This window comes from Neodiprion pinetum, chromosome 7 (genome assembly GCF_021155775.2).
Source record: "Neodiprion pinetum isolate iyNeoPine1 chromosome 7, iyNeoPine1.2, whole genome shotgun sequence".
NCBI lineage: Eukaryota > Metazoa > Arthropoda > Insecta > Hymenoptera > Diprionidae > Neodiprion > Neodiprion pinetum.
Genome location: NC_060238.1, coordinates 16534900 through 16553329, shown reverse-complemented (window position 1 = coordinate 16553329; position 18430 = coordinate 16534900). Strand labels below are relative to the sequence as shown.

Sequence of the window (18430 nt, the reverse complement as noted above, 5' to 3'; positions counted from 1 at the left end):
GGAGGTTCTTCCATCAGAGACTCGAGTATAATCTCCATCCCACTTACGTTGAAGTATTCGCGAACCTTGATACTTAAATATGAGCAAAACATGCGGGTGACAATTAAGAATTTATACCAAAAATTCTTATTTATGTGAGAAATCCGAGTGTTTAATGCATATTGCTAGAAAATACCAAATGATTTCAATAGAAAAACTCCAACAAATTACCTAATGCGAGAACTTCAAATCCTCCGTAGAATACGATTTCAACAAAATTTTGAAAACTTTCTCTAAGATTTCATCATCTACTCATCTTGTGCACAATAAATCATACAGATTCTTAATATGATTATGCGATTTTTATTAAACTTTTCCTTATTTAAATAATGCTGCTTATTTTGATCTGATTGCATAGTCAAATCAAATTCAAATTTACGTTATGATATGTTTCAGTATAAACACTAGAATGATTCAGCTACGTTGTTTAGTACACATCAGTCACTGAAAAGCTCAGATTCTACAAAGTTTTCTCTTCGTGACACCATGAGTTATAATTTTCACATGGCTCTGATCCTTGACAGCATATTTTGTTCTACATTTCTTTATCTCGAGCATTTTTTCACTTCTTTTCGTCATTCTCCTGCTTCACTTGATCACTTTTCTCCTGTCGTTTCTGCCCCCGCTTCTCCCGCCTTGCCTTCTTCGCTTTTTCAGCAACCCTTCTGGCCTTAGCTTGCTTTTTAGCACCGGCGGGATCAATGCAAGGATCAATACTTGGATACAACGGTACAGACTCATATTTTTTCATAGTATTCTCCAACTCATTTGCCTGCCCCTTATCCTTATTGTCTTTATCCTTACACTCGCCCATTTTATATGGTTTTACCTTCGGCAGTCGCTTACCGAATTTCTGTAATACATACGACAGTGGAAGTATAGATAATTTGGCGTCAAAATATGGAAATCATTACACATAAACTGCATAATAATTATAAAAAGTGCAAAAAAGTATTCAACTGTTAAGGTTCGCAGTTTTGATGAATTAATTGATTGACATAAGGTTAAATAACGCGGGGAAACTGGAAAAAATTATTTTTCACGAAGCAAATAATAAGTAACAAATAGTCATTGAAAAAATAACAAATAAAAGATGAGAGATACTAGATAAAAAATAACAAAAAGAAATACCCATTTAGCCGGATAATGAAGTACTATAATGACAAGTTCAAATGCTAAAAAAAGGAACACAAAATAACACATAATAAAATATTGAAGTAGATCACGAATGGTAAAATATGAATAACGAGCAATAAATTGACAAGTAAAAATATAATCGGATAACAGATACCAAATGATGAGAAAAAACTTGAAATACAATTAACAACATAGTGTGAATGATGAAGATTGGCAAATAACTAATAAAAAATAGCTGAAGAGCTTGATCAAAAATAACAAATAACAAATATTCGTAGAGCGAAATACGTAATACAAATACCAGAATCCAAAAAATGGATGACAAATTAAAAATATGAAATAATAATAGCACAATTAAAAATATGAAATTAAGTACAAGTGACTTCTAAATATACTTACCGGCTGGGGAAATATCGGAGCACCAAAGGCGTTCTTCTTGCGTGGTGGTGGTCGTTCAACAGGATCAGCAGGATGATTCGGTTGTGCCATTTCGGATACCCGTGCAGAAGCTGATGCCGAGAGGGCACTCTTTTTAACGCCAAAGGCGTCGTTTCTGCACGCCGTACTGACATGAATATGAGGCTTTGCTATTTCCTCCGTACGCTCGGATGCTGATGCAATATGAAACGAGAATCATGAAATCCTGTTATTTACATCACGATGATGAGTTAGTGCAAAACGATGTTGCCTGCGAACAAAATTTTTACTTTCCAACAAAATCAATTTGTAGACGTATTTTTTGGAATTTTTTTGATGGGACATGATGGTTCGTTACAAATTTCAAAACAATTCAATTAAGTGCATCGAGATTGAAAAAGTATAAGATTCAATTAATTCTAATTATATACATACCAAATTTAGTGTTGTCAAATACCATTGAATGAGCTTACCATTGACAATAACATATAACAATAGAAAATTCCCTTGTCATCATTTGATGTTGCATAATCAGCATAGTAATGCAGCATAAACTACGTTAAAACGATAATTCGTTCGATTACAGTAATTGAACAATCGCTTAGCAATATTTACAAAATGATTTTACTGTGTTGATCTAAATTCGTAATCGCAACAGAATCTTTTGGATTGTGGCACCAAACGTTGGCGTAGAAAATACTAAAATATTTATATTTCGTGTACGAAACATCATTATGCCTATAACTTGAATGTAAATTATACATTTCTTTGTATGGATGTTCTACTAACTCCTGAGTCACTATAAAGAACCACCTTGATCTATGTTAGAGTAGCGGAACTACCGTACCTCAAAACCTGGCAATCCAGAGGGATCCATCTGTATAATAGCTCTTTAGATAGCTATTTCATTTTTACTTTATAAACATGATTACGAATGCGGCCATGGAATCAAAAATTGTGGGAATGAAGATTAGATTAGACGTTAGATTTGACGGTCATAGGTTATGTTATGTCTATTGAGATTAAGTTTGTTTCGCGCTCAGCCGACTGTGTCGCTGTAGGTTTATCTGTGTTGCCAACATAACTGTGTAGTGTAAAAAATAAGCCGTCTCAGATTCATTGGCCCCAAGTGTACAACGTCACTAGCACGTACGAACATATCGTATCCTTATAACCCATTTATTATGTATTATCAATAAATATGAATAAGTAATTACTGATGGTCATGATTTATTGCACACCAGAAACAGCGTCCGATTGTCGCTTCTGGTTATACCTACTGTGCGATACAGTCGCCTGCGCGTAAAATTAAAAACAACTATTGCCCTTGCGTTCCCGTTTACCAAATACGCTTTTACGCCCGTTTTCGTGATTGCCTTTCTTTATTTTTTTTCGACTTCCCCCTCTAACGTGAGAGAAAGACGAGTGGCTCACATAACGATCCTGACAAAAAGTTACAGGAGAAGACGTTGCAGGAGGCCAATAATATCTCTTGCTAGTCCCGATTTTGATGCTATTCCCCAAAATAGACGAAGACAGATTGCAGCAATAGGGTGGTCCTTAAAAAGGTCATTATCGAATTTCGACCGGGTCACCCTCCAAATTGGTTCCAAATAATTCAAAAATAATTCCAACATTTTTTCAATTTTTTTATTTCAACCTTAATCCGTGCCCACAAGAAGTTGGATTTCCCCATTTAAACCTTCAAGGGCACATTAAATTTACCGAACGGATTTAGACAAAATTTGATATATGGGGGTTTTCGAGGTCGCTGATCATGAATATGAACTCAAAATTATGAAATTAATAAATGACCTTTTGAAGAATCACCCTGTTACAGCATACTAACCATAAAATTTACTCACAGTAAGACAATTTCGGTTTTGAAAAATAAACATTTTTCTGAGTGCACGCGATGTTACCACACTCATTACACTCGTACCTTTTGCATTGAGAGCTGCCTTCGAAACTGATCCGTAATTATCTTTGCAGGGTCCTGGTTCTGTTCGCCATTTTTTACGCTCCTTGGATTTCCTCTCTTCTTCTTTCTTCTGCTTCTCTTCCTTTTTCTCCTTCTCTTGGTCCTCTTCATCAGGCTTTTTCTCGGTGACTTTTTCCCCATTCGCCTTTTCACCTTTTTTGCTTTCCTTCTTTTTCATTCCTTTTTTCCCCTTCTCCTTTTTCTTCCGCTCCTTTTCCTCTTCCTGCTTCCGCTGTTCTTCTAGGACCTTTTTTCCTCTGTCATCACTTGCTTCGATCATTTTCTTCATCTTCTGAGCTTCCTGGTCTCGGCGATCTTTCAGGAAACGGTAGGAGGGCAGAGCCAAAGTCGATACCCATTCTGTTATCTGATTGTAAAAACAATTTCTACAAATGAAATATCTTTAAATATCTCCAACGGGACTTGTCGATAACCCTTTCATGGATATTAAAACATAGCAAACACTACTTGAAAGTAAATCCTATATCCTCATTTCCAAATTTTCCAAGCAAGCTGAGACCAGTTTTAAATATTAACTTTTGATTTGATTCTTTTCTTCTAAAAAATTGATTTCATTCCAATATATCTGAAAATTGATTGGATAAAAGTGTAAACAATATAATACATAATATTCAGATTCGCAGTTTGTTCTCAACTGATCAGCTGTGATCATAGAATGAAACTGCAAATAGATGCAGAACGTGCAAATTATTGATGGAGGTTAATTAGAATCGTCAAAATGGCAGTACAAATTACTTTGTATGTAAGAGCGCTTTTCTTGATGCCAGTGGGCGTGAAAAGCCTGGCGAATTCCTCTTCGTTCAAAGAGTTCGGACAGTCTCGCCCCTTCTTGGCCAGGGACATCGTCTTCTCCCTCTTCGTGGTCTTGTGCTTCAATGCCTTCTTCGATATTGCAAGGTCGCGACAGCTCTCCGTCTCGTGGACATGGGGCACAGCCATTTCAATGATCCTGGGAGTGGCCTTATAGTTCAAGGCCGCCTTCGTTATTGGGTTCGGCATTTCCTTTCCCGGGTCTTCGTCCTTCCACACGAACATTGCGAGCTCCTTGATTCGCTTCGAGGGCTTCGCCTTCAACGCCGCCTTCGAAACGCTCAGATCCAGGCGACACAGTAGTCCCGGATCAGACTTCGGAGCTGGCTGCGATATCACGAGCAATCGCTTCTTCAACTGGCTCAAGGGCTTCGCGACTCGTACCTGCGAATAATTATGCAAGGCGAATCACGGCCAAGCATCGGTTTCCAGAAGAATTTCAAACACTTCTCCTTCCAGAATTCAATTGATAATATTTTGAACCTAGTACTAACGATCGGTTCTGGTTCGGGAACTTTTTTCGGCAAAGCATTCACCTTCGCCCATCCATCGAACTTTGCCCAGTCCGCCGCTGTCTTCAGCCATCCTTTCAAGTTCAACCTGTGCCTTCTCTGCTTTCTTAAAATCAAATGTTACTGGGAAGAAGAATATTCCTGGAAATCTCAATTAAGAGTCTCTCAACGCACCAGGTATACTACGAATAGATTGTTGAAAAACTAGGAGAATACTGGAAATATTATACATATATCTCGACAACCAACTATTCAATTTGAATCGAGTTTATTTCATTCAAAAGTATATAGATCGAGGTTACTTCACACGGAAACATTGTTATCGATAATATCGGCAACCATTTCACCGGTGATCTTTTGCGTTGCCCATGGTATTTCAAAAATGGTTTATACGATTGACTTCAATTTTGCAAACAATCTTCTTAGATTATTTATTCTCTTTGTCGTGACCCAGAGTTTCATTCTTATTACCATATAGTGACCATTTAAAATTGAAACTCGACTTTTCATCCAAAATCTATAACTTTCTCATATACTGTTCCCAAATTTAAAGGAAATCAGTAGTAATTCGTACCGCAAAACGTGATATAATTTTTTTTTAAATGCACATCAAGCTTGATCTGAATATTTTTAAATGAATCAAACTACAATCGAACTGAATAATTGGTGGTCGAGGTATGCATTCTCAAAACTCAGCGACTTTTTCGAATTCAACAATGACTCTACGATGTAAATCGAACGAGGAATTTTATATTGCGAAAATTTGCGGGTTAAGAATCAGTTAAGTATTTACAGGAATAGGTCAATACGACTCTGAACGACTTTCTCCGGACTAAGATTTGGAAAAACTTCTTCAAAGTGGAAAACAAAGTGGGAGAAAGTCAATAAGCGATTACTCACTTCTGTCTGTCTTTTCCCTTGCCTTTCGCAGGCTTAGGCTTCACCGAATTACCAGGCTTAGGTGACATCGTTTAGAACAGTTTATTGCAGGTATACACCATCAGAATAAGTGTTCGCATAAAGTAGTAAAATTTTGTTCGAATTTCGTAGTTATAATTTGCGTGATGATTTCATGTATGAGAATTTTTGTTCATCATCTTCAGAGTTATGAGGAATTTGAGTTTATTTCATTTTTAAATGAGTATTCTATGCTTGCTCTTCAAATTTTATATCATCGTTAAACCCATAACCGCAGTTATGAGCTACAGGTAATCATAGTTGACACTTCGACGTTTTGCTTCATCATTTCTGTTTATCAGGTTATAATTTTACTTTTAATTTTCGTTGGAAAATGTATCTGAAATTTTGTATTAAGTCTTGATAATGTTTAACCGATTTGAAATTTACCGAAAGCTTGAGTTATGAATTTAGCTTTGTCTTAATTTAGAATTTGAAACTCATGTCTGAAGGTTTCATCAATTTTGTTACCATAGACCGTTCTTTTGTTTTGTTATCGAATAATATCGAAATATGTATATTTCATTTTTGACTAAAAAGTTGGAGACTCGGCTACAACCATGAAGTTGGTTCACTCGTTGTCAATTCTCCTGAAAATACACAAGGTGCTTCTTCGTTATTCATAACGCCACTCTGACTTTGGAATAAGTCTCGTAATAATACTTGTTATAAAAGTCAGCTTTCTTCCTCATTTTTGTTACTTATTGTTGTTGGTAAATTTTTTCAACAGCATCTGCGTAGAAATCATGCGTAACCTAAATTAAGATGAGGGCTGAAAAGATTATCATTCAACCCCTAAGAAAATGACCCACCACATTCTTACTATAACTGATTAAAGCAGAATTTATTACTTAGCATTTTCAAGATTTATTTTCAACATTCAACTTCTCTATGTGCACGCACTTCATAGAAAGCAAACTGTAGATTACCTATTTGTGAAAAAAATTGAACTTGGATCCACATTTTACGGAGACTATTCAAGTATACGATAGATAGGTATAATGGATAAAGAGCGCGTGTTACACTTATGATCAATTGTTAAATTTGCCAGATAAAAGCTGTTTTCCATCAAAAATGAACATTTAAAAAAACAAATATCATGTGCATTTATTATAATTACATTATATATCAATTGAAGCCGCAAACAACAATCGTTAAATTACAAAACCATAAAAAATGTCATAGTCATTCTCCGACCAACAGTTATTATTTATAATTATAATTATCTCTGCCGATTGTGTGCACACGTATAGCTCATCTGCAGTTACATAATTCAGTTCTTTTTCTTCATATCTTTGGATCATTGGCTTCCAATTTCACAAATCCCTCACTAAGTTCCCACAGCTTTTTCCCCTTAGCCGCATCCTGTGCGCCTTGAGACAGTCCATGTTCCTAAAAAAATGAGGTTAAAATTTGTGAAAATAATTCGGAACAGTTCTCTGACGTGTGCAAAAGTGCACGGGGCAGTTCGATGATAAATTACCCAATCTTACCAACCGAACCCAGTCTTTTTTACATTACATACACCTATTTACCGAATTCAAAACTACCTTACCGACTACAGTAGCATCGCACTAGTGTGCAAAACTACGGAAAGGGAGAATTTGAGTTTAAATACGTTAAGGCGACTTACGTCGTTCAGACAACCAACACGTACACTTGGTTTTGGTAGTTTTCCGATCAGGAATCGTTTGTAAATCATTTATAAACGTTTGTGAGTGATTACTTTAATTGTAAGTACTAAAATAGAAATTAGCATGTAGTTAGCCAACAAAGGGCATAGCCGGATAAGCAGGTCGAATCGGCCCCCGCTGAATTTTTTGTCGGTACTTCAGGGATCAATTTGGACCCAAATGAAAATAATTCAGTGAAAATTTCAGCTATTAATCTTAAACGGTTTCCGAGTAATTGAAAAAAAACCTATTTTTTAGTATTTATTTTTTTTTTAATAGTAAAATTGAAAATTTTTTTTTGCTGATTTTTTTTTAAATACTTACGAGTAAAAGCTGTGAAAAAATTTTTTTTTTATGATTTCTAGACTAATAGCCGATTTCTAAACTGAAAAACAAAATTACAATAATTTTTTTTCATGCCTATTTTAAAACATGCAATCACCAAATTCGGACAGAATACGTCTTTTATACCCCTCTGTACTCAGGAATTTTTAAAATTTTTTTGGTTTGGTGCAACGTCATGAAAAAAATTAAAAACCAATTCTTTGTTAATTATTTTATATTTCAACTGCTTAGAACACTACTTACAACTAATTATAAAATGTATTTATTCATAAAAATATTCATCAAAAACGTAAGTGGTCATCAAAATATTTGTTAATATTTTCGTCAATCTTCATCACTGTCTTCATTAATAACTACACAGCGCCCGGTATTATTGAAAATGCGACTTAATTGCATATTTTACTGACAGGATCATACCAGCTTTCTCAAGCAGTGTCATACTTAGCTGAGATGATGGATGAAGATAATAATATAAGCCTTCAGTACGTAAGATCGGCTGAAAACATTCTTAGATTTCAAGTAAGATCTCGGCATATTAATGCAAAAACATATCGCTGCTTCATTGAGTATCATCGTGGCAAAAATGGAGTTAACGGAATTTCTCGATATTGCTATGATTGTGCCAACGGTCGGCGTACAGTTGGTTGTTGTTCGCATGTAGCAGCTATTATTTATTACCTATCACATGCTAGATATTTATCGAGAATTGTAAGACCAGCAGAAATTTTAAGTCGCATTTTCAATAATACCGGGCGCTGTGTAGTTATTAATGAAGACAGTGATGAAGATTGACGAAAATATTAACAAACATTTTGATGACCACTTACGTTTTTGATGAATATTTTTATGAATAAATACATTTTATAATTAGTTGTAAGTAGTGTTCTAAGCAGTTGAAATATAAAATAATTAACAAAAAATTGGTTTTTAATTTTTTTCATGATGTTGCACCAAACCAAAAAAATTGAAAAAATTCCTGAGTACAGAGGGGTATAAAAGACGTATTCTGTCCAAATTTGGTGATTGCATGTTTTAAAATAGGCATAAAAAAAAATAATCGTAATTTTGTTTTTTAGTTTAAAAATCGGCTATTAGTCTAGAAATCATAAAAAAAAAAAATTTTCACAGCTTTTACTCGTAAGTATTTAAAAAAAAATCAGCAAAAAAAAATTTTCAATTTTACTATTAAAAAAAAAATAAATACTAAAAAATAGGTTTTTTTTCAATTACTCGGAAACCGTTTAAGATTAATAGCTGAAATTTTCACTGAATTATTTTCATTTGGGTCCAAATTGATCCCTGAAGTACCGACAAAAAATTCAGCGGGGGCCGATTCGACCTGCTTATCCGGCTATGCCCTTTATTTTCAATACTTTTTTTTTCAATCAGTGAGGCGTGTAATAAGAAGGAAATCGATTGAAAGTAACGAATTCATCAATTCCTAGGTCTGTAACTCTCTAATTGTTTAATGAGAAAATTATTACATTTATGGAATTCGCGGGGCAAACCTCACACACGTACGACGCTTGCGCCAGGAATATTAATTTGCTTTTAACAATCCATCAATTATGGAGTTATAAAACTAAATATTCATTAAGTCTTTATTTACAAACTATTTCCTTTTCATTGCATATTATTTCTCACTATCGCTATTTAGTGGAAAAGAATTCTAAAAAAATGCCGTCATCATTTTTATTTGTGATGCTTGTAAGTATTTCCGCCTAGTCCGTTTCTGGTGAAATTATGAGACAGACGACTTAATCATGCGTTTTGGAGTTAGAAATCTGGCGTTACGATTACATCAGAAATGGAGTAGCGCTTTCCAACGATCGCTTTATTCCTGCAGTAAGTCATTTTATAATGTCGAATATAGTCTATCGTTTGTTGTTCCATTACTTCAATTATTACTTTACATCTTTATTACAGATTACTGTCTGCGGGGTTATTCCGTTTCACGGCTATGCTGTCTTTGAATTGGTAAAAATACAAGTAAGTCAGTAGGGCTAATTGTAAGTCGGCATTTGCATTCTTAGGGAATTTAACACAGCATGGTAGCAAAGCGGAGTAACTCCAGAAATATGACGCAGGAATGTCAGATTAATAGCGAGATATGTGAATTAAATTCTTTCAATCAAAAAAATAGTGCTCAAACTTTAAACGTGTTTTTCTCGAAACTGTTTCAAACATGTTTTTCGAAACGGTGTACATGATATCTCAACAACAGTACAGTTTTTTGGTTGCAGACCTGTATAATTTTCTTGAAAATTTTTTTTTTACTTTCGAACATCAATATTTTGTCTTATGTTTAACAATACATTATCTATAGATAATGTGTAATCAATATTTAGTCTTGTGTTTAACAATACACTCCGATAAATCCAACGATACTATTACTAATTTTGGCCAGCGCCAAAAGAGAACGTATGTACACTTGGGGACAATGAATCTGAGATAGCTAATCCTTTACACTAGACAGTCACGTTGGCAGCACAGAGAAACCTACAGCGCCATAGTCGGCCGAGCGATAAACAAGCTCAATTTCAATGAACACACCATAACCCATGACTGTCGAATCTAACCTTAGAATACATGTCAATCTAACAAGTCATCATCGCCGCGGTATTTTAAGCATAGACTTATAAAGACTATGATTCTAAGCCTAGATTCGACGGTCATGGGTTATGCTATGTTTATTGAGATTGAGTTTGTTTCGGGCTCGGCCGACTATGGCGCTGTAGGTTTCTCTGTATTGCCAACATAACTGTCTAGTGTAAAAAATTAGTCGTCTCAGATTCGTTATCCCCAAGTGTACCCTCAAGACGGTTGCAGATCCATAATGATAATTACTAGCCCATGCCTCCCTTACCCGGCACAAACTAAACGCTTATGGGTTTGGTTATACTTGGGTTTGGTTATAATCATTATTACCGATGATCATGTTACCTTACCGGCGGTAAGAGTGAGTCTTACCTTCATCGGCAAGACTAAGACTCAATCGGTAAGAGTTGATAATGTCGTTTCTCCACCATCAATAAGTCAGAATGTACTGACTCGGTGAATGGAAAGTTTTACATCATTTTTGCCACGCAATTAATCAACCCAGCAAATTTTAATGTCTAATCTGGCAATGAATTCTTCACAGTACACGAATTAACTGTTTGCAAATTTCTAGTGTAAAGAAAGCAGTCAGTCGACTTCTGAAACTTAGTGGACTTTCTCAACATGGCAGAAATTAAGCAGACCAGTCTCCGAATTTCGACCATCGTATAATATCCTCATATCGATAATTGGATGCCAGTGATATGTCTAAATCTTAATTATTTTTAAAAGAAACTCTTACGTGACAATCCATGAAGTATTTTCCGGTGACACCAATGACCTCATCCGATACGGCGAGGTAGACGCTTGTCTGAGCACCCTGTTCGGGGGTCTTGAAGAATCCCTTGATAATGAGGTACAGTCCCCAGGACAACGGTACTGGAACGTTTCTCCATATCCCGCTGTCAATCATCCCGGGGTGAAGGCAGTTGGCCGTAACTCCGGAACCCTGAAGACGCCGCGCAAGCTCCTGAGTGAAGACAATATTCGCATACTTCGACACGTAGTACAAGTATCCTGGGAACGTGGATGTCGGGTTCATGTTGTTTAGGTTCAAACTGGACAGTCGGTACAGCTCAGAGGCCACGACAACTATGCGGCTGGGCGCCGACCTTTTCAGAAGATCTGAAAAATTTTCACTCTTAAAAATTTGTGAAGTAAACAGTCCATTTGAATCCATTTCGTTCGTTTCTTTATTTAATATAGGAAGAAAAAGGGCGAGTTTCCTCGGTCGGTAAAGGTAGGAATACCACGCGACCTAATTACAACTGCTGAGTGCTGACTGACGTGAGTTGAATTTCATTAAAAAATCCTTCTGCACAATAAAAATCAATTGAATATAGCAAATATAAATAAAGAAAGTTAGTCAATTATGTATAAGTTCAAAAGCGTCCCCATTTTTAAAATTTAAAAAATTGGATTGTTAGGTATTGCTCGCTTCATTTCAGAACGAATCATCTAGAAATTGTTTAAAATAAATTTTAATGACATTAATATATTTCTCACTTAAGCTTAAGTTTAATAATCATGATCTTTAATGCTTTATGCAATGTTTCTGTGGCTAACTGAAAAGCTACGGCAAAAGCTACATATTTATTCATTCAAATCAGTTATGAAAATTAAATGAACGAACGATACCTTTTTGACATTGAAAAACAAGCTTTAAAAATAATATTTTTCGCGGCACTTTCCATCACTTTTCAAACCAATCCAATTACTAAAAGTACCATCAAGAATAATTAGAATCTTTTGTCGTTAATATTCTCTTTGAATTCACAAAATCGTTCTTTTATTGTTCATGAAATTCTTATTGCGTTATTTTATTCATTTTATAGCAATTCATATAAAATTTACTGTAAACGTCATATGAACTGTGTCAGGGACCTTCGAGCTTGGTCAATTTTTTTCGAGAGAAACATACTGTCGAAGTAAACGGGACATGGCAATTTTTACTGCCCATCATTTGATTGTAAGGTTTTGCAAATTTCGCATTTTATAATTTAGCCGTTTTCAAGATCATCACAGGACTTTTTCGGTACAGACAGAGTGCCCGGCATTTTTCTAAAAACTTATATTGCTGACATTAGAGATCCAAAAATGCGAAGATTTACTTAAATTAACAAAGTTCAATTCGACCAAAACCAATACTGTTCTTATGTCACCATAGTTGATCAAACGTAAAATTTATACATCTAAATACAATTACTATGAAACTGGTAACAATCGGGTTTCAATCAGTTTCAATTCGTAGGGTTTAAAATTTTGCCCAACTGGAAAATAAACGTAAAGTATACAACTGTTTTAAATCAAAGTCTCAAATTTCAACTCAGTTACGGTTTTTCCAACCACAGTCTTCTTTGATTTTATCATGTTCTATCGCTTTTAGTGTATCACAAATCGGAAGACGTATGAAATTGCGGCATTTTCAATTGATTTGGACAAGTCTGGACAAGATTTCCTACCGATCAGAAGATGGGTGAGAAGGAATGGCCCGTAATGGTTCGTGGCCATCGTCATCTCGAGACCATCATCGGTGACCTTCTTCCTGAATGTCTCCGCCGTTCCGGCGTTGTGAAGGAGAACGTCGAGTCTCGATTCTTCCCGGTTAATCTGCTGGGCAAATTCCCTGACTGACTTCAGTGAAGAGAGATCCAATTTTCTCACCACGATGTTGTTGTTTCCCGTAGACTTTACCAACTCGTCTGACGATGAAAAACAAATTTATAATCATCATTATGTGGTCACGTTTTTCTCTTCTCTTTATTGAGTTGAAAATGAAATTTTTATGTGATAAGGTGACAGTAGTGGAATAAATACACCTCAATTTTCAAAACCAGATGATGGTTATTTATTCTTTGTTTCATTAACGACTCATGGGCCGTACCGTCTGAATCAAAACTCGCAAGAGAAAAGAACTTACAAATAATATCCCGGAATGTTATTTGTGCGAATAATTGTCAACACGAATAAAACAACATTCTACTTTGTAATGAAAATGATTCTGAGCGAATTTAAATAATACAAGCTAATTAGTATTAAGAATTTGAGAAGAGGTCTTATAATTGAAAAATTCAGAATAATTAACCTCTGGTGGTTTTATCCGGTTTTAATGTTCACGGTGTGTTTTGCTCGCTGACCAAATTCCCAAAAACTGTATGAAAATCATCTGTATGATCTTATATTAGAGCGTAGTTATAATGTATAAATGTAGTTGTTAACGAACATTTGTTGCACCGTACTTACAGAGCTCTTGTTTTACCCACTCTAAAAATAACCGATTGTAAAATCATTTTCAGGTAATTTCCAGAAATCTACAGTGAACAAGAAAAAAAGGAAAAACGTACGAATCGCATTAAAAAAGTCTGAGTTCAATTATTTTGCACACTGTATAATAATAATTTTATTTCTCAAATTCTTTATAGCTTAGATTTTGTTACGAGAATTTTGTCAAAATTGTTTTATTGGTGTGCATAATATATTATGCATAATGATTGGCACCCATAACATTGTTAGAAATTATTTAAACCTATGCATACATTTGTCGTTGCATGGGATTCTTTTGAAATTTTTCTGTAAATGTGCTTTTGGGGTCGCTGATTACGAATCTGAACTCGAAATTCTAAAATTCAAAATGGCGGATCCAATATGGCAGATTAACAAAAACAACAAGAAAAATTTTGAAAACCTTCCCTAAAACTTTTTGGTGTGTATTAAGTTTGGGTAAAAATTAACATTCGGATTTTCATGATAGATTAGCGGAAAATACTTTTTTTCCTGAAAAAGTACGAGTTTCAACCATTTGTTTACGTGTGTTATTTTTGCATTAAATAGATAAATAAATTTTGTATCTTTTTGAAACTTAGAAGTATTTCAGGGGCCATGTGGAACCAAAAAAATTCGGAAGTTGTTATCAAAAAAAGTAGTTTAATAAATAACAAGCTGCAAAAAAACAGGTAGGACGCTGAGCGTGAATTAAAGGGCTTAACGGTTTTCTCTGTCTTTCTAACTTTCAATTCAGACGGTAAAGCGCATTCAACCTTAATCTTGTCTCTTGTTTTAGCAAACCTTTGAGGACGTTGGCGCTGTCGAGGTTGCGGCAAGCCATAATGACCTTCGCGCCTCGCTTGGCAAGATCTTTTGCGGTCTCCTTACCAATACCGGAAGTACATCCCGTGATGATAACGACTTTGCCGTCCATCTTTGCTTTACTTTTACAAATGCCTAACGTGTAGCAGGCGAAAAGTCGAAGTCCAATCATCAACAGAACGGCTCCAATAGTTATAGTTCCGATAATCACGTAGCAAAAAAGAAAGCAAGCACCAATCCCCAGTAACATTATCTGCAGAAATTACATGGTTAAAAAATCGCTGATCATTATTCATATTAACAAAATTTAGCCAGACTTCAAACACAAGTTTTTGTTCCTTTGGTAATCGAATATTGAGCAATAAACAGGGCGGGGCATTTGAAATGTGACTGAGCAATAGTACTCAAACTATCGATGATACTCAAAAAAGTTTCAGATGAAAGTTAAATTGTTCGAGAAGGCCGTCATACTGGACCATCTTATTTCTTTTTCGGTGGAGGCGCTGAAGCTACGTCAAGGTCAACGCCACTTATTTAAATGCAACAATGTATTTTGTTTTCTACGACATTATTACCGACTTTCAGGCAAATTCAGTAATCTACAACACAAGGTCATTCTACGCACGCGAATTATGAAAATAGTCGAAAAATCGAGTCGAATCGAAATAATTATTTTCAAAGTATTTACTAGCCTTGGTTTGTGTCTACCTGCAGAAAATGCTCGAAGTGATGACCCGCGACTTTATTTATATTTCGACTGTAGATCACTGAATTTGCTTCAAAGTCGGTAATAATGTCGTAGAAAACAAAATACGTTGTTCCGTTTAAAAAAGTGGCGTTGACCTTGACGTAGCTTCAGCGCCTCTACCGACAAAAAAATAAGATGGTCGAGTATGACGGCCTTCTCGAACAACGTAACTTTCATCTGAAACTTTTTTGAGTACCATCAATAGTTTGAGTACTATTGCTCTGTCACACTTTAAATGCCCCACCCTGTATAGTTGTGATTTTAATTGATGATAGAAATGAGTACTTGACGTAATCCGAGCCTTGCGCGTAGATTGTCTAGCTTAATTACGTGCATACATTACAAGACTTTTTGCAAGATTGCGAAAAGTAAAAAATTGCAGTGAAATAAAACGGTATAATAAAGAAAAGTAAAAGAGTCAAGCTTCATCTTCCGTTATCAAAATTACAATCGTAATATGCATGTTGTTACAAGTAAGCAAAGATTCGTTTTTGCCACGTATCTATGTAACAATTATTTATCCTTGAATTGAAACACGTTTGCGCACAAACAATTTTTTTCTGTGTTCCTCGAGTAGCATGTAATTATATATGTATATAAATATGCTGTTATATACGCTTAGTAATTGATATTGTGTAAGCATGAAATTCTGTTACAATTGAACGTGAAGTAGTCGATTTCAAGGTAGAATAAACCAGTTTTCATTCAAATTTACATCCATAAACTTGTAATTTTCAAAACTTTATAGACTGGCTTATAAATTCCGTGGAAACCGGTCGGAAAACCTACGTTCAATGCTATTTAACAGATTCAAGTTGCGTGAGTACGAATATAAATCACTATACGGTCGCCAGTTCATTTATCTATGCCTATAATATAGTAAACCAGAGTAAATACAACCACCAGTCAAATTAGGAATAGGGAAACAAATGTACCTACTTCCTATAGAACTGCCCGATACTCGAATTTAAGAGGGGGGCGGGGGGGGGGGGGGGCAGCTTGGACGGTCTGTAATTATACCTACATTTAGAAGTTTTTTTCAAAGGAAATGAAAACGCTTAGAGCAGCTTGAGGTCGAGAGCTTTATTATTAGTAGCGTCAATAATATTTCAGAATTTTTTCATTGAAATTAGTAACAAAATAACAGCATGGACCATATAAGTAGCAAACGACTACGAACTCGAGGGCTTTTAGCGGTGGCGCATCTCCTGACATCACTATCCAGCTAGTAACAAATGTTGTAAAAAAAATTTGATTTGGACACCTTTTCAGATTCGACCTCGGTACCTAAACGTTGAGAAAAAAATTTTTTTTCTGGTATATATGATTATGAACAAAAAATGTAATTTTTCGAACATAGAATTGCTAGCAAAAAAATGAATAAAAAAATTTCATTTTGATGATTGAAATTCAAAAATCAGGTCACGAGGTCGAATCGATAAACAAGTTTTAAAAATTGTGTCACAATTTCAAGTCGATCAGATAAAATTTGATCGAGGATTCCACGCCACCGGATTGAAAACGTGGCCGTTCATTACTCACATGCCCCATACCACCATTTCGTTATTAATTTCAAAGAAAAAGTTTTAAAATGTTTTTGAATTTATGAATAATAAAGCCCTCAAACTCAAGTTGCTTCACGTGTTTTCATTCTCATGAAAAAAACTTTGAAAAATAGGTTGATTTTAGTCTGTCCAAGCTGTACCCCCCCCCCCCCCCCCCCCCCCGGCCCCCCACCTAACGGATGGTTCAATATACGGTACTTTACTATGTACATACATTTCTGTCTTTTTTGCTATTACAATTTATAATTAACGGGTAAATCAAATGTATTTATACGCAGCCATATACATGAATTACTCAATTTATTAAATAAAATCTGTAAACTATAGCCACAAAAAAAAATAAGAAATAAAAATCTTCAATCATCAAGTATGGAGATAAGTATCATTATCAAGCATTCCGGTTTTCCAACAAATAAAACAACAAAAAAAACCAATGTGAGTCCCTGTCAACGATCAAGATGGTTTGAAATTACCTTTTTTGTCACAGCGCACTTTTATCTAATTTGTAATGTATGTATAAATATATATTCACGGATAACAGTTTTTTTTCCAGCTTAATCGTTATTCTAAATCGAAGTGAGGAATGCTTTCGAACATTCGTTTTAGTATACACCTAATAAATGAACGTAAATCGTGAAAAAGATAAAAGAAAAAAAAATTCTCATTAGTTAGTCGATGGCGTTTCGACATCTGAGCAGTAGTTAAATCTTATTACAATACTCGGTGCATGCTTTCTTTTCTACACATTTAGAATCGAATTTCACAACTTAATTAGTAGTTGAAGAATGAATTCCAAAATGGCGGTGGGAAAATGTAGTCTTATACCTGGGAGATTAGTTCAGACTATAATAGGCCTAAAATGAATGGACTAAGTGTATGTATCAAAAAAAAAAAAAAAAAAAAATTGCGTAGATAAGGCATATATTTTAAAAATAAAAATCGTGTGAGAGCTGGAGAAAGGTTTGATTTGAAAAATTGTAAACACGTTCAAATGAAAAACAGGCAATTCGTAACTATTTGTAACGAAATGACAAAGTACTCACTCAACCTGCGATATTCGATGTTGTTATCCAAGGTCGCTTTCGTTGGACGTGGTTCTTTACGGTTCTTTTCCGTACGGTATTCACAGAGCAACTGAGAACTGAGCAGCGGTACAATTCAAACCTGTTGAAATCCCTACTCTTGACCGCGGTACTTCTTCAGCTCTGATCATCACGCATGCCTGAGTGTAGGATATGCACAGTCACGGCTGCCTGCACGACTCGAAAGTTTCAAATCGATCTCACCGGTACGACAATGCCGGTAACTTGCGTGAGTGAGCGATGCTTAACCCTTTGAAGCATACATTTCACCTTGCAGTCAAATTCCTTGAAACTTGGTATAGAAGGGTTCTCGAGGTCGGTGATTTCAAAAATGAGGTCATATCTGAGAAATTTTAACTATTTAAAATGGTGGATCTAATATGAGCGAATGGGATCAATTTTTATATTTTCAGTCCGCCATATTGGATCCGCTATTTTAAATTTTTTAATTTTGACATT

At 35.2% G+C, this 18430-nt stretch overlaps 3 protein-coding genes and 1 long non-coding RNA gene across 4 annotated transcripts; 1 reads left to right on the top strand and 3 right to left on the bottom strand.

The window, feature by feature from the left end:
- Nucleotides 1-451: 451 nt before the first annotated feature.
- Nucleotides 452-2068, bottom strand: LOC124224005 (uncharacterized). The gene is made up of 3 exons (XM_046636495.1): nucleotides 2029-2068; nucleotides 1576-1787; nucleotides 452-892 (listed from the first exon to the last, which is right to left on the bottom strand). The coding sequence occupies exons 1-3, from the start codon at nucleotides 2051-2053 to the stop codon at nucleotides 602-604; spliced, it is 528 nt and encodes a 175-aa protein (XP_046492451.1). The 5' UTR covers nucleotides 2054-2068; the 3' UTR covers nucleotides 452-601.
- On the top strand, nucleotides 1772-14783 carry LOC138191270 (uncharacterized). Its single transcript, XR_011177661.1, has 2 exons — nucleotides 1772-1843; nucleotides 11065-14783. It is a non-coding gene; the product is annotated as an uncharacterized lncRNA (long non-coding RNA).
- LOC138191246 (DNA ligase 1-like) lies at nucleotides 3255-4791 on the bottom strand. Its single transcript, XM_069137754.1, has 3 exons — nucleotides 4331-4791; nucleotides 3536-3941; nucleotides 3255-3295 (listed from the first exon to the last, which is right to left on the bottom strand). Exons 1-3 carry the CDS (start codon nucleotides 4628-4630, stop codon nucleotides 3255-3257), a joined length of 747 nt encoding a protein of 248 aa, XP_068993855.1. The 5' UTR covers nucleotides 4631-4791.
- LOC124223997 (retinol dehydrogenase 14) lies at nucleotides 6956-18121 on the bottom strand. Its single transcript, XM_046636482.2, has 5 exons — nucleotides 17933-18121; nucleotides 14556-14829; nucleotides 12953-13192; nucleotides 11233-11615; nucleotides 6956-7266 (listed from the first exon to the last, which is right to left on the bottom strand). Exons 2-5 carry the CDS (start codon nucleotides 14824-14826, stop codon nucleotides 7162-7164), a joined length of 999 nt encoding a protein of 332 aa, XP_046492438.1. The 5' UTR covers nucleotides 14827-14829; nucleotides 17933-18121; the 3' UTR covers nucleotides 6956-7161.
- Between the last annotated feature and the right edge of the window lie 309 nt (nucleotides 18122-18430).